Source organism: Ciona robusta, chromosome 6 (genome assembly GCF_009617815.1).
Source record: "Ciona robusta chromosome 6, ASM961781v2".
Lineage (NCBI taxonomy): Eukaryota > Metazoa > Chordata > Ascidiacea > Phlebobranchia > Cionidae > Ciona > Ciona robusta.
The window spans coordinates 4,831,709-4,847,469 of record NC_143240.1 but is presented as its reverse complement, the minus strand read 5'-3'; the positions used below and the strand labels follow the sequence as shown (position 1 = coordinate 4,847,469).

Below are 15,761 nucleotides of genomic sequence, written 5' to 3'. Positions count from 1 at the left end.
ATCCACCCCCGGTACAATATTACGTCATAATAAAGTTTGATATATGACGTATAAAGTGTATTGTCTACGCTAAAATGAAACTACAGTGATTGTTACTTAATTATTCAGTGTTACGTCACACATACAATTCTAAACGCAACTCCGCAAGAGCGCAGCAAAGAGCACGATCCGCTAAATCCTTAGCTATGACGTCATAATGTTGTGACGTAGCTGGAAAGAATAAACATTTGGTGAATCTGAAACATCACGTGATTTTAAATCCACCAACCACAACCTACCTACGTCACCATCAATGACGTCACAGTAGAATATTGACCTGGTAGAAAGTTTTTGTTCCTTTCGATGCCACGGATGTTCAGGGCAAAAACTAGAATAAATAATAATGTGACGTAATAATGGGGTTGTATAGTGGGCGCGTCTATTACTCTTTGTGTTCTAAACAATGCCCTTTATGACGTCATAATAAAACCCTTTATTTAACTTTCGTTACATTGTCTGTTATGTCACAATCAACGTGGCGGGATTTCCGCGACCAGCGAACCGTGACGTCACGGGGTGGAATTCTAAAACAATTTTCACCTCGGTGGTTTCTTGTGCGCATGCGTGAGTCTATTACACACACCCTCCAAACATGCTCACCTTTTACACACACCCTCCAACCACGTATCAATTGACCTGAAGTGATACGTCATATCGCCATAGCTTCGACTTTCGAACCTGTAATCATCGAACACCTAAACATGAGTCAGCATTATTTACACGTGGCATTATGACGTCACACACACACCTGCACAAACCCATTGTTCCACCGCGCAGCTATTGTTTTGTAACAATCACCCGCCCATACCTCGACGTGCACGACATCGTGTGCAGGACGCTTCACTACGTAACAATTTTCAATATGACGTCACACAAGGTAACCACAGTTACCTCCTTGTTTAAAATATCGACCAATCACAAAGACGAGATCTCCCGCTTTCATTTCCGCCACATCTTCGACCACTAGAGGCAGTGTATCGAACATGTAGCCTTGGTTCCATGGACCAATGTTGAAACCGAAGTCGGCGCGTAAATCGCGTAACACGCGACGAATCAAACCGCAACAATCAAGAAATAATGGCGAATTATAAGCTGCACCTGTGACGTAACAAAGAGGTTGTTAGGTTACGACACAATCAACAATGTGACGTAACTATGGTGTATATTTCATTCAAATTTAATTGGCCGACGTTTGCCGCCATATATGACGTCACATAGGGTAGACAATGGGGTAAGTTAATCAAGCGTGTCGACGTTTCCTTCCTTTATTGTTTCCCTATTGTGACGTGTTTGGCGCGCTATTCACGCTTCAGTGCGTACTCCCTGTCACGTGATATCTCTTCTTGTAAGGAACCCCAATGTAGCTCCGACATTGTTCAACGAATTTATGACGTAATGGCGACCGTTGGGTGGCGCGCTTTCCGTAATTCAACTCCTCCTGCAACAATTCAACTTTCTAAATCTACTTATGACGTAACAATGACGATAGTTTCGGCACAAACAAAATCTTTAGAACGAAATTTTGCGACGCAACAAAAGCCGTTTGTCACGTCACAGAATTACGATCCAAGACGTCGCTTATTCTCCGCATGTTGGCGCTAACAACTAGCATAATGACGTCACAATCAAGTTGAAAGAGACACGTCGAATGCATCTTTACCAGACAGTGTTAGATCATGAATCTACAACACTATATGACCAAGATACACCAGGGCGTCAGCGACTACTAACAACACCAACCTAGTGTCGCTTTATTAAACCATCCGCCGAAGAAAAGGCGGCCTTTCATATTTATCCACCGTGACCATAACATAGGGGTTGTCATGGTAACTGGGTGATGACGCAGGTGTATGCGACACGTGTTCAACCAACCGGAACCATATTATTTTCGCGGGTGTTTCGTCACAATTGACAAATTACACGTTTACGAAATTCTAGAATACGAAATAATAGTCCATTATCCTGGGTAGCTTTCCTTATTGTGCTAATTGCTGCTCGTACGTATCCACCCAATCACCATTACCAGGCAGTATTAGACACACAATGCTCCGATACTGCGTGGTTGGTGATTCGGTTGGCACGAAACTTTCCGACAAAGCAAATAAAGGAATTCACCAACGAGTCAAATCCTTTCTCTTTAATATCGCATACGCCTTAGTTGATTTAAACCACACTAAATCTAGGGATGCACATTACAAAATAATTAGATGTTCTAGGATATCCTAGAATACTTTATTTCGAATCTAAAATTCCGAATTCCGAATTTTTTGTATTTATAAGAAAAAACGTATGAAGCCAAAACGGCCAAGCCGAAACGTATAGCAACCTGTAAAAAGACGCTGCAAAACGTTTTTCCTCGGAAGAATCTTTTTTTCAAAATTATTAAATTTTAAATAATTATTAGTTTAGATTAAGATGATGACGTCATTAAACAGAATACCGATTCCCGTAATTAGACTTGAGTACAAAAGGATTCGAAATTCTGTAATGTGCATCTTAAATCTACAGTGATGCACGTCGGTTTTCTACCAGTGATGCACGTTAATAAATATACAGTGATGCACGCTACTAATCAACACACGCAAATAACGTCACAAACACGCGGATTTCTAGACGATAAAGACGTCGCGCGTAAACAACGATCACCGTAAAGTTTCAAACCACCTATGACGTAACAGTTCTTACTCCGCGACCACGCTTTATGACGTCATAAAGGTGGCCTCGTGGTCGACCACGTGGGTTAGGGCGCGCGTTAAACATCGTTCGATGGCGAACAGATTAGAAATAAATTGAACCTCGCCACCGATTCCTTTATATAAGCCTTTGTACACCTGTTTTTGTCACGTGGTAACAATTAACATCACGTTTACAGGTGTAGCTTATGACGACATAATTAACTCATTGTTACAACACAATACAAATCCATTTCCAGATTTAATTATAATTTCAAACATTCAATTTAATTATTTGTTACCACGGAGAATTAACTTCAACAAAATATTTTAAAACTTTCTCACAAAAAGTAGTTGGCCATCGTGGATAATTAAGTTACGCGATGATGAAGAATGCTCCCCCCCCCCTAACAACCCCTTTACATATTGCATTTAATCTGTTATTTTACAGAGGATTCTACACTAACATATCAACTTGCACAAAAATACAGGCAATACTTTGCAAAACTGATAACTAAATTAAGAAACACAATCTACACACAGGTTCTTCAACACTGAGGATTAAACATCAGTAATTATAATCAGGATTACAATATATTTTAGGCAAACAACAGAAATACCCTCAGTTTAAAATTTGAACATTATGGCGCAGAAACAATTTATGAAACATTTACAATGGCAACACTGCACAAACACACGGCAACACTGTACAAAGCATGATGATAAATTGCAATATCCACGCAACTACCACTAACCTGCTTCTTTCGCTTGAATTTAAGGAAAGCTTCTTGCAACGAGACTGTTTGTTGAAAATTATTACAAAGTAAAATAAACAAACAAAATAAATACCTTCTTTGTTCTTGGCCATTATGACATCATAGCTGAGCTATATTAAAGTTCAAATATGTCACCATTGTTATAAACAATATATATTGTTACATCATAATTAGTTTATTTAAATAAACAAACAGTAGAATTTTAAGTTTTAAAACATTGTGACATCATCAGCTTGATTATGACAACACAGACTACAATTGTCCATCGTAAAGTAGTTGATAATGGAATTAATTTAAAAATAAAACCCACGATCTAATTCTATACATCGTTAAGTATATACGGGTAAAATTACAACAATAAATCAACGGATAACTGAGGTTTTTAAACAGAAACCAGCAAATATTATTTACTATAAACATATCTAACATTTAATTAAGTTTACAACCTACAAATAACCGGCTAAATATAATTTAATCAAATTAAATGAATCAAGAAATGAAAGACGTTACCTTCGCTACCTTCACGTGCCTCGTGGATCTTGTCACGTGACTATGACGTGTTAGCGGGAAACCAGATACTATCGGGGACGAAATACATTAAATGAATATTATTTTGTTTCCATGATTAAAACGATAAAATATTTGACAATTTGATTTATTTCTGTTCCACTACAAATATATCGTACAACAAATTTACAAACGGGCAGTTTTCATGCACTGTACATAATATATACATAGAAATCACATTAAAATAAATGTTATGCTTTAATTCATCCACTTCCGACAGTTGATGGCGCCACAGAGACAGGGGATTTTATTTCCTTCGTCTTCAAAGTCAAACTTATAGTCATAATTCAACTGAAAAACAGTTTTATTAAAATTTATAAAAAACAAACAAACATAATAGTTACCTCTTCCCCACTAAGAATATGTCGGTTGGAAATTATCATTATTTTCTTTTCTTTTTCAAAGTTAACGACTTCTGCTACACAGTTGGGGTTGCATGAGTGGTTAATATACCTGAAAATATATAATAGTTATCCCGTGTACCCATCGATGCATATGAATGAAATACCTCGCGGGCCCACCAGTAACAGTAGCGTCCACAATATAATCAGAGTCAAGTCTAAACATATAAACGCCCCGGTTAGCTGCCTCGTAATTCTTCTCTCGTTTCTCGGCGACCTCTGACCTGATGATGTCACCGATATATTCGATAACCATGGTTCCTGGTTCGATGTCGCGACTCGCAAACAATCCAAGGCCCTGGAATGAATCGTGTTAGTTACATGGTATTATGTAATAGAGTGATAATAACACTATGTATGTTTATGACATCATAATAACCTGTATTCTAGATCGCGCAAGATAAACATTGCTCCTCCATTCTTGTTTCATCCTTCTGTATTGTGAAGATTTTGAATGAACAAAATGTTTCCCGTATAATGAAGCAGACGCGTCGCCAATGCCGGTTGATTCATAATATTCGCTCATCAAGTTGCTGATCAATGTATGTGGTCTGTACAACATTGATGGTTAGTTTCACCCCCCAACCCCCCCTACCTGCCACTACACCTGTCTCCCCTCAACTCCACCAAATCTTAATAAACTCAACTAATTCTCACTTTTGTAAAACACGCCACCAACTTTTTGCGACATTGCTTGATGTGGGGTTCCGTTCTCGCACATCCCGTTGGGTTCACCGCTAGTGGGAGCTCTAACACCGGTGATCGTCCGAAACGAAACTTGTAGTTGGCGCAAAGTTCGATGTTTGGTAACTGTGATGTCATAATGGTTAGATTGTTGTGATGTCATATTGGTTTAAGTGTTGTGATGTCATAATAGTTACACTTACGGACTCTAGTATCCGACAAACTACGGGCGACGTCAACCCAAACAAAGATTCCCCGTTGATGTATTTAGGGAATAGTTTCAACATACGTTGGTGTGATCGTAAGTTGGCAAGTTTGTGTAATATCTCGTTCCAACCCTCTGTGGGATAGAAATAATATATACAATAGAAATATTATACAACACCATCATACATACCATTGACATCATGTCCGGACATTGTGACCAAACAATCATCATTGTTCTTCGCTGACATCGAGTGGTAAGTTGTAACGAACCATGGCCGGCCATCTTGTTCCCCGATCGAGTTCAAATATTTGCATCGACGACGTGTGTTCTGTGTGGGGGGGGGGGTAGGAAGGTGGGTCAATAAATCTTGTGTGGGTTAGTGGTTAATACTCACATCTTTGGACCAATATATCCTTGTTGATTTGTAACCAGCGGGGAAGATGGCTGACTTGCTGTGGAACTGCGCCATCTGATGGGTGGATAGTTGGCCAACAGCGTGGAACATGAGGGCGCCAACGCGCAGGATGTAATTTCTTTCTCCTGTGGTTATATAGTGTTTAAACATATAATACACACACATACATATATACAACATACCTTGCGTTAACTCCCCTTGTTGCATTATACTGGCCATTTGCTTGGTTTCCTGACGCTGCACGTAAACTTTACGAAACACCGCCAACGACCTTAAATGGTCTTGGGGGGGCATGGGGGTTCCCCCTACAGCCCCAACAACGTGCATGGGGCATAATACTGTCTTGTCCTGTGATGTAACAATGGTAACTATGATGTAACAATGGTAACTATGATGTAACATTGGTAACTATGTAACAATGGTAACTATGATGTAACATTGGTAACTATGATGTAACAATGGTAACTATGATGTAACAATGGTAACTATGATGTAACAATGGTAACTATGATGTAACATTGGTAACTATGTAACAATGGTAACTATGATGTAACAATGGTAACTATGGTAACTATGATGTAACAATGGTAACTATGATGTAACAATCACCTTAAAGAACCTGCATCCGCACTCAAGAGCGCACGCACAATGATAAGTATTCGGACATCTTGCGCGATTGCAATGAACGGTCGCACCCCTACGCTGACAATGGTTGCATGTAACCGATGAACCGTGACTTACTGCGAGGTCTACGTTAATTAGCGCTCCACCCTGTGTGACATAGAAATGTTATATAATACCACAATTCATAGAGATCATATATACCTGTGTTTCGTACACCTCAGCCGACCACAGCGCGCAGTTCAAATGAATCCATTGGTCGACATCTAAGTTAAGCAAACGTGCAACGCCCGATGTATTTCCATCGCCCTCCCTCATGCACAACACACATGCTCGACGATCCACTAATTCGGGGGAGGCCTGTAATTGGTCGGTTTAAATATTAAGAGGTACGTGATTGGTCGATTTAAAAATAAGGAGGTACGTGAAATATAAGGAGGTACGTGATTGGTCGGTTTAAATATTTACCTTAAGAGCGACTCCATATTTGGCAATAAGGGCGTCGACGTCGGGTGGAACCTTCTGATTGGTCGGTTTCATAATCGGCGTTGTCACGCTCCATCGCTTCCACTTGATTCCTTTCCACCGCTTGGTGGCGCCACGTGTCTCCTCGCCTGAAAATATAAACGAGTTGCCACGACGATCAGCGCAGTTGCCATAGTTACCTGGACCACAGGACCCTCGTCTTCGACCTCCCCGACCGCGACCTTTGACCTCTAACTTGACCCCGTCGTCACGGTAATCCCCAATAGCTCCCCGGAGCCCCCTAGTGGCCACCTCCGGGTCAGGAAGAAGTTCGATCAGAGTCGAGATATTTATTTTACATGTGTGTCGTTGGTAAACTTGTGAGGCTCTCCAGCGCTTCTTGTGGACAACTGGGATCTATAAGGCAAGTTTATTTCATGGAAATAATATAATATTTATCATATACTCACTTTATGTTCTAATTCGCTCGCAAAATAACATTGTTTGTTGCAAAATATTAAATCCTCCTCGTGGGTGTGAATCTGGAAACATAGAAACATAATACAAACATAAAAATAATATATAAACATAGAAACATTATATAAACATAGAAATATTATATAAACATTGAAACATTATATAAACATAGAAACATTATATAAACATAGAAATATTGTATAAACATAGAAATATTTTATAAACATAGAAACATTATATAAACAAAGAAATAGTACATAAACATAGAAATATTATACTCACATCGAACAATGGCCTCCTAACCCCATTACCAACGACGATACGAACGCAATACGAACATCTCCGTTGGTTCGGCAACAATTCACCACTGATGTCACTCATCTATTAAACATAGAAATAATATACATACCATAGAAATAAAAAACACACCATAGAAATAACAAACTAACCTTAACATCCTCGGGTGGTTTGGGCAACGAATCGTCGTCGATGACGTAACTTGTTATGGGAACGCCAAGAGTTTTCGATAAACAGGATAACGACTTCTTCACCAGCTGTTGTGATATTAACGGGGGTTAGGGGGTTATAATTTTTGAGGGGGTTAGGGGGTTAAGGGGGGTTCGGGGGAAACTTACTTTTGCTTCCTGGAAGGAGATTGTGACGGAAACATTTTCGTCAACGGCAGAATCTTTGAAAGTATAAACGTCATAAACCATATAATATCACGTGATAATGTATCACGTGATAATATATCATGTGATAATGTATCATGTGATAATGTATCATGTGATAATGTATCATGTGATAATATATCATGTGATAATGTATCATGTGATAATGTATCATGTGATAATATATCATGTGATAATATATCACGTGATAATATATCATGTGATAATGTATCATGTGATAATATATGTGACAATATATCATGTGAAAATATATCATGTAATAATGTATCACGTGATAATGTATCATTTGACAATATATCATGTGATAATATATCATGTGATAATGTATCATGTGATAATATATGTGACAATATATCATGTGAAAATATATCATGTAATAATGTATCACGTGATAATATATCATGTGATAATGTATCATGTGATAATGTATCATGTGATAATATATCATGTGATAATATATCATGTGATAATGTATCATGTGATAATATATCATGTGATAATATATCATGTGATAATGTATCATGTGATAATATATCATGTGATAATGTATCATGTGATAATATATCATGTGATAATGTATCATGTGATAATGTATCATGTGATAATATATCATGTGATAATGTATCATGTGATAATGTATCATTTGATAATATATCACGTGATAATATATCATGTAATAATATATCATGTGAATATGTATCATGTGATAATGTATCATGTGATATATCATGTGATAATGTATCATGTGATAATGTATCATGTGATAATATATCATGTGATAATATATCATGTGATAATATATCATGTGATAATATATCATGTGATAATATATCATGTGAATATGTATCATGTGATAATGTATCATGTGATAATATATCATGTGATAATGTATCATGTGATAATATATCATGTAATAATATATCATGTGATAATATATCACGTGATAATATATCATGTAATAATATATCATGTGAATATGTATCATGTGATAATGTATCATGTGATAATGTATCATGTGATAATGTATCATGTGAAAATATATCATGTGATAATGTATCATGTGATATATCATGTGATAATGTATCATGTGATAATATATCATGTGATAATATATCATGTGATAATATATCATGTGATAATGTATCATGTGATAATATATCATGTGAAAATGTATCATGTGATAATATATCATGTGATAATGTATCATGTGATAATGTATCATGTGATAATGTATCATGTGATAATGTATCATGTGATAATGTATCACGTGATAATATATCATGTGATAATGTATCACGTGATAATATATCATGTGATAATGTATCACATGCAATCATGTGATTGTTTACCTTGTGGTTTAATGAAAGGAACAACTGGAGAGCGAGGTTCAAGATCATCATTGGGGGGTATAGTGATGGGACCCATATTATTGGGACCCATATTATTGAGACCCAAATTGTTGGGACCCATATTATTGGGACCCATATTATTGGGACCCATATTATTGGGACCCATAATATTGGGACCCGTAACATCTTGGTACGAAAACAAATCTTCTTGTTCAGTTTCGGGTGAAGACGGTTGAATTATTTCTTCGTTTCTATTTAAGTTATTTGCATTTAGAAATATATAATATTTCTATTTACACATATGTAATATTTCTATTAACCTGATATCGTCAAGACTTTCAGCCCCATGATGTGGGGGGGTGGGTAGTGAGTCCGGGATCCGAACGACTGGTTGGAAAAGTTCGTTGGAAGGAAATCGGTCACGCTTGGGTGAAGGTGGAGGGGTGGGGGGGGTCATGTAACTTAGAGGGTCCTGGTAATAATATCAAGTGTGTAATAAATATTCTGGGTAATTGTTTGTTTGCAATAAAGCGAGACATCATAAGGGTTTTCTGTTATTTCTTTCACACTCATAATAAACCTAGCAGCAACAAATACAATTACTACAAATACCTTGTTTAATATAAGATCATAATAATCGGGCAACCCCTTGAACGTTGACTTTCCGATCTCCCCCTCCAACAAAGACGCAGACCTAGCAAGCCCCGTACCAAGCGGCATGCACATGTTATAATTCACCTTGATATCCGGTTCAACTAACGGCAGCAAAGGAAGCTGTAAACATCAACTTTAAACTTAATATTTATTTCAATTACATCAAACTACCGATTTAATTTGTGTTTTCATTAAGGAGTTTGCCGGGACTCCCATTTCACCGAGGGGAATTCCCCCGACCCCCATAAATTCTTCGACCCCATCTTTATCTTTTTGTTTACGACGTCGCTTCTTTTCAACTTTTCCTTCTTTAGAATTTCTTCGCGAACGTTTGATTTTTTTTCCATCCCTTCCCTGGATTAAACAACATTCAACATAAAGATCAACAACATTCAACATAAAGATCAACAACATTCAACATAAAGATCAACAACATTCAACATAAAGATCAACAACATTCAACATAAAGATCAACAACATTCAACATAAAGATCAACAACATTCAACATAAAGATCAACAACATTCAACATAAAGATCAACAACATTCAACTCACTTTTAACATAAACTCATCAGGTTGTCCAGGATAAACATTCATGGCTAATTGTTGTTGATTCATATTCTGTGTGTAAACTTGGTTATAGTGGTTACGATGGTCCATTGTTACGCAACTTACCCCATTGTTACCCAACATATGACGTAATAATTCCTGGTGGTTCCCCAGTTTTAACCCGTCGCGTGAATCGGTCATGTGTTGCTGTAAGTAATGTTTATGACATCATTATTGATGACAGCATCAAGAATGACAGCATCAAGAATGACATCATTATTGATGACATCAACATGGATGACATCATCATAGATGGCATCATACCTTGGTATATTGATTAGGATGAGGTGGTTTGTTGATGAACTTTGTTGGTTTGGGCTCTTTCATCCACGCAGGGGGACAAACATGGACGCCGCTTCCCTTTGAAAGTTCCAACCTTACTCCATATTCCATCCCATCTTGGATGACCCCAGATATAGTGTCGTCAATCAAGGAAATCGCCTGCATAAACATCATATAATACAGCCCACATAGAAACATCATATAATAATACAGCCCACATAGAAACATCATATAATACATAGAAACAACATTAACCTTATCATCCATATGTCCAACCTTCCGTTGTTTCTTTGCGTCATCCGTCTTAACGGGTGTACCATCAGACGTGACGCTCGCCGTGTCAGGCGTGTCCGACGACCGACCATCAGGGTCCGTTGCCATGACGATCAATAACTCAGACTCCGACAAACTGGGGTACCTGGGGGTTCCCCCTGGGGTGGTGGGTGAAGCTTGAGGGTCGAATTTCGAAGTTTCTTCTTTAATGTTTTGGACTTGGACGGGGGTTCCCGCGACCAACAATCCTTCGTTCATTACTGAGGGGGTTGTGGTGAATAACATGATAAATACCAATCCATATATTGTGGTGGACAATATGATAAAAACCAATCTATATATTGTAGTGAACGAACCATACAAACCTGGCGAGTTCCCAGGGATCGGCATCTTGTAAGTTTCAAGTGGTTTAATATCGGTGATTGGTTTGTAAGTTGGCGGGAGGGTGGGAGGTCGAATCATAGTTTGCTGGGTGAAATTAATTAAACCTCAATAACCTTGTTAACTTATATTAATTACCACTGATGTTTGGGTATTCCCCACATTAGATATTCCCTGTGACATCATAATAGATGGATTTCCCATAAATGGTGCAGTGTGGATTGTTTGGATCATGGGTTGGGACGCCATATATGAGCTCATTACACCACTTACGCCCTGTAATACATGGATTATATCATTATGACATCATACTACATCATTATAACATCATAATATTTAATATACCTGATTCACAAACTGTTGTTCAACTCCAAGTTTCTTTTTCTTTTTACGTTTTCTCTTTGGTTTTTCCTTAAAACAACGAAAGTTACGAATTGTGTTTGTTGTCTGTTTATTAGTCACCTCTAGTTGTTGTTGTTGTTGTTGTTGTTGCTGTTGCATGATCAGTTGTTGTTGTTGGAACAAACTAAGTTGTTGCATTTGAATGAACCCTTGGTTAGCCAACCTTACCCCACTTTGCGCTGGGGCCATGTTTAACCCGACGTTGACGCTAACTGATGCAACTTGCCCAAGTTGACCCCTAATTTGTGGGGGGCGGGTTCTCGGGCCGTGGGGGCCTTTGGGTGATAAAGGGGGGTAAGCAGGGGTGCCTGGGAAATCCCCCATAGTGTGACTGGAAACCATCAGGCCAGGTTGAAATTGGAATTGCGCAGAATTCATTTGTCTGAGAATAAAAGTTGGAAGTTACTTAAGTTGTGTCGTATATTATAATGATGTGTAGTAGGTTACTTACCGAAAAACCGTCATTTGGTTGGTGACCATTCCTGGTTGTTGGTTGGTGACCATTCCTGGTTGTTGGTTGGTGACCATCCCTGGTTGTTGGCTGGTGACCATTCCTGGTTGTTGGTTGGTAACCATTCCTGGTTGTTGGTTGGTGACCATTCCTGGTTGTTGGTTGGTAACCATTCCTGGTTGTTGGTTGGTGACCATTCCTGGTTGTTGGCTGGTGACCATTCCTGGTTGTTGGCTGGTAACCATTCCTGGTTGCTGGCTGGTGACCATTCCTGGTTGTTGGTTGGTGACCATTCCTGGTTGTTGGTTGGTGACCATCCCTGGTTGTTGGCTGGTGACCATTCCTGGTTGTTGGTTGGTAACCATTCCTGGTTGTTGGTTGGTGACCATTCCTGGTTGTTGGTTGATGACCATTCCTGGTTGTTGGCTGGTAATCATTCCTGGTTGTTGGTTGGTGACCATTCCTGGTTGTTGGTTGGTAACCATTCCTGGTTGTTGGTTGGTGACCATTCCTGGTTGTTGGTTGGTGACCATTCCTGGTTGTTGGCTGGTGACCATTCCTGGTTGTTGGTTGGTGACCATTCCTGGTTGTTGGTTGGTGACCATTCCTGGTTGTTGGCTGGTGACCATTCCTGGTTGTTGGCTGGTGACCATTCCTGGTTGTTGGCTGGTGACAATTCCTGGTTGTTGGTTGGTGGCCATTCCTGGTTGTTGGTTGGTGGCCATTCCTGGTTGTTGGTTGGTAACCATTCCTGGTTGTTGGTTGGTGACCATTCCTGGTTGTTGGTTGGTAACCATTCCTGGTTGTTGGTTGGTGACCATTCCTGGTTGTTGGCTGGTGACCATTCCTGGTTGTTGGTTGGTGACCATTCCTGGTTGTTGGTTGGTGACCATTCCTGGTTGTTGGTTGGTGACCATTCCTGGTTGTTGGTTGGTGACCATTCCTGGTTGTTGGCTGGTGACCATTCCTGGTTGTTGGTTGGTGACCATTCCTGGTTGTTGGTTGGTGACCATTCCTGGTTGTTGGTTGGTGACCATTCCTGGTTGTTGGCTGGTGACCATTCCTGGTTGTTGGTTGGTGACCATTCCTGGTTGTTGGTTGGTGACCATTCCTGGTTTTTGGTTGGTGACCATTCCTGGTTGTTGGTTGGTGACCATTCCTGGTTGTTGGTTGGTGACCATTCCTGGTTGTTGGTTGGTGACCATTCCTGGTTGTTGGCTGGTGACCATTCCTGGTTGTTGGTTGGTGACCATTCCTGGTTGTTGGTTGGTGACCATTCCTGGTTGTTGGTTGGTGACCATTCCTGGTTGTTGGTTGGTGACCATTCCTGGTTGTTGGTTGGTGACCATACCTGGTTGTTGGCTGGTAACCATTCCTGGTTGTTGGTTGGTGACCATTCCTGGTTGTTGGTTGGTGACCATTCCTGGTTGTTGGCTGGTAACCATTCCTGGTTGTTGGTTGGTGACCATTCCTGGTTGTTGGCTGGTGACCATTCCTGGTTGTCGGCTGGTGACCATTCCTGGTTGTTGATTGGTGACCATTACTGGTTGTTGGTTGGTGACCATTCCTGGTTGCTGGCTGGTGACCATTCCCGGTTGTTGGTTGGTGACCATTCCTAGTTGTTGGTTGGTGACCATTCCTGGTTGTTGGTTGGTGATCATTCCTGGTTGTTGGCTGGTAACCATTCCTGGTTGTTGGTTGGTGGCCATACCTGGTTGTTGGCTGGTGACCATTCCTGGTTGTTGGTTGGTAACCATTCCTGGTTGCTGGTTGGTAACCATTCCTGGTTGTTGGCTGGTGACCATTTCTGGTTGTTGGTTGGTGACCTTTCCTGGTTGTTGGTTGGTGACCATTCCTGGTTGTTGGTTGGTAACCATTCCTGGTTGTTGGCTGGTAACCATTCCTGGTTGTTGGTTGGTAACCCTTCCTGGTTGTTGGTTGGTGACCATTCCTGGTTGCTGGTTGGTAACCATTCCTGGTTGTTGGTTGGTGACCATTCCTGGTTGTTGGCTGGTGACCATTCCTGGTTGTTGGTTGGTGACCATTCCTGGTTGTTGGTTGGTGACCATTCCTGGTTGTTGGTTGGTGACCATTCCTGGTTGTTGGCTGGTAACCATTCCTGGTTGTTGGCTGGTAAACATTCCTGGTTGTTGGTTGGTAACCAATCCTGGTTGTTGGTTGGTGACCATTCCTGGTTGTTGGCTGGTGACCATTCCTGGTTGTTGGTTGGTGACCATTCCTGGTTGTTGGTTGGTGACCATTCCTGGTTGTTGGTTGGTGACGATTCCTGGTTGTTGGTTGGTAACATTTCCTGGTTGTTGGTTGGTGACCATTTCTGGTTGTTGGCTGGTAACCATTCCTGGTTGTTGGCTGGTGACCATTCCTGGTTGTTGGCTGGTAACCATTCCTGGTTGTTGGCTGGTGACCATTCCTGGTTGTTGGCTGGTAACCATTCCTGTAACCATTCCTGGTTGTTGGCTGGTAACCATTCCTGGTTGTTGGCTGGTAACCATTCCTGGTTGTTGGCTGGTGACCATTCCTGGTTGTTGGCTTGTGACCATTCCTGGTTGTTGGTTGGTAACCATTCCTGGTTGTTGGTTGGTGACCATTCCTGGTTGTTGGTTGGTGACCATTCCTGGTTGTTGGCTGGTAACCATTCCTGGTTGTTGGTTGGTGACCATTCCTGGTTGTTGATTGGTGACCATTCCTGGTTGTTGGCTGGTAACCATTCCTGGTTGTTGGTTGGTGACCATTCCTGGTTGTTGGTTGGTGACCATTCCTGGTTGTTGGTTGGTGACCATTCCTGGTTGTTGGTTGGTGACCATTCCTGGCTGTTGGCTGGTGACCATTCCTGGTTGTTGGCTGGTGACCATTCCTGGTTGTTGGCTGGTGACCATTCCTGGTTGTTGGTTGGTGACCATTCCTGGCTGTTGGCTGGTGACCATTCCTGGCTGTTGGCTGGTAACCATTCCTGGTTGTTGGCTGGTAACCATTCCTGGTTGTTGGTTGGTAACCATTCCTGGTTGTTGGTTGGTGACCATTCCTGGTTGTTGGTTGGTGACCATTCCTGGTTGTTGGCTGGTGACCATTCCTGGCTGTTGGTTGGTGACCATTCCTGGTTGTTGGTTGGTGACCATTCCTGGTTGTTGGTTGGTCGCCATTCCTGGTTGTTGGTTGGTGACCATTCCTGGTTGTTGGCTGGTGACCATTCCTGGTTGTTGGTTGGTGACCATTCCTGGTTGTTGGTTGGTAACCATTCCTGGTTGTTGGCTTGTACTGACACTACTATGTATTGGAAGTATATTGCTTGTTATTGTCGTTGTTTGAATCTGAAGATAAAGTT

At 40.5% G+C, this 15,761-nt stretch overlaps 2 protein-coding genes across 6 annotated transcripts in view; both read right to left on the bottom strand.

The window, feature by feature from the left end:
- Positions 1–12: 12 nt before the first annotated feature.
- Positions 13–4,132, bottom strand: LOC149735212 (uncharacterized). Its single transcript, XM_089880086.1, has 9 exons — positions 3,998–4,132; positions 3,561–3,597; positions 3,467–3,510; positions 1,360–1,477; positions 931–1,137; positions 788–882; positions 640–734; positions 279–367; positions 13–210 (listed from the first exon to the last, which is right to left on the bottom strand). Exons 2-9 carry the CDS (start codon positions 3,577–3,579, stop codon positions 116–118), a joined length of 762 nt encoding a protein of 253 aa, XP_089736212.1. The 5' UTR covers positions 3,580–3,597; positions 3,998–4,132; the 3' UTR covers positions 13–115.
- LOC149735211 (uncharacterized) overlaps positions 4,127–15,761 on the bottom strand; it is a 27,125-nt gene continuing 15,490 nt past the window's right edge. Inside the window, exons 45-74 of one of the 5 annotated variants that reach the window (XR_016385193.1) lie at positions 12,419–15,747; positions 12,028–12,349; positions 11,911–11,976; positions 11,704–11,841; positions 11,541–11,652; positions 11,167–11,444; positions 10,894–11,070; positions 10,696–10,776; positions 10,576–10,641; positions 10,192–10,374; positions 9,979–10,140; positions 9,687–9,838; positions 9,367–9,617; positions 7,961–8,013; positions 7,775–7,879; positions 7,608–7,706; positions 7,319–7,390; positions 7,049–7,265; positions 6,852–6,997; positions 6,588–6,743; positions 6,372–6,533; positions 5,945–6,110; positions 5,742–5,887; positions 5,537–5,675; positions 5,343–5,479; positions 5,113–5,265; positions 4,835–5,006; positions 4,563–4,753; positions 4,399–4,507; positions 4,127–4,345 (exon numbers count right to left, since the gene is read on the bottom strand). Coding sequence is in view for 4 of the 5 variants with exons in the window: in XM_089880075.1 (XP_089736201.1) it covers positions 4,253–4,345; positions 4,399–4,507; positions 4,563–4,753; positions 4,835–5,006; positions 5,135–5,265; positions 5,343–5,479; positions 5,537–5,675; positions 5,742–5,887; positions 5,945–6,110; positions 6,372–6,533; positions 6,588–6,743; positions 6,852–6,997; positions 7,049–7,265; positions 7,319–7,390; positions 7,608–7,706; positions 7,775–7,879; positions 7,961–8,013; positions 9,367–9,617; positions 9,687–9,838; positions 9,979–10,140; positions 10,192–10,374; positions 10,576–10,641; positions 10,696–10,776; positions 10,894–11,070; positions 11,167–11,444; positions 11,541–11,652; positions 11,704–11,841; positions 11,911–11,976; positions 12,028–12,349; positions 12,419–15,747 (7,611 nt within the window). In the remaining variant the exon portion in view is untranslated. The remainder of the gene's footprint in view (positions 4,346–4,398; positions 4,508–4,562; positions 4,754–4,834; positions 5,007–5,112; positions 5,266–5,342; positions 5,480–5,536; positions 5,676–5,741; positions 5,888–5,944; positions 6,111–6,371; positions 6,534–6,587; positions 6,744–6,851; positions 6,998–7,048; positions 7,266–7,318; positions 7,391–7,607; positions 7,707–7,774; positions 7,880–7,960; positions 8,014–9,366; positions 9,618–9,686; positions 9,839–9,978; positions 10,141–10,191; positions 10,375–10,575; positions 10,642–10,695; positions 10,777–10,893; positions 11,071–11,166; positions 11,445–11,540; positions 11,653–11,703; positions 11,842–11,910; positions 11,977–12,027; positions 12,350–12,418; positions 15,748–15,761) is intronic. The other 4 variants (XM_089880075.1, XM_089880077.1, XM_089880076.1 and 1 more) reach the window with 4 other exon arrangements.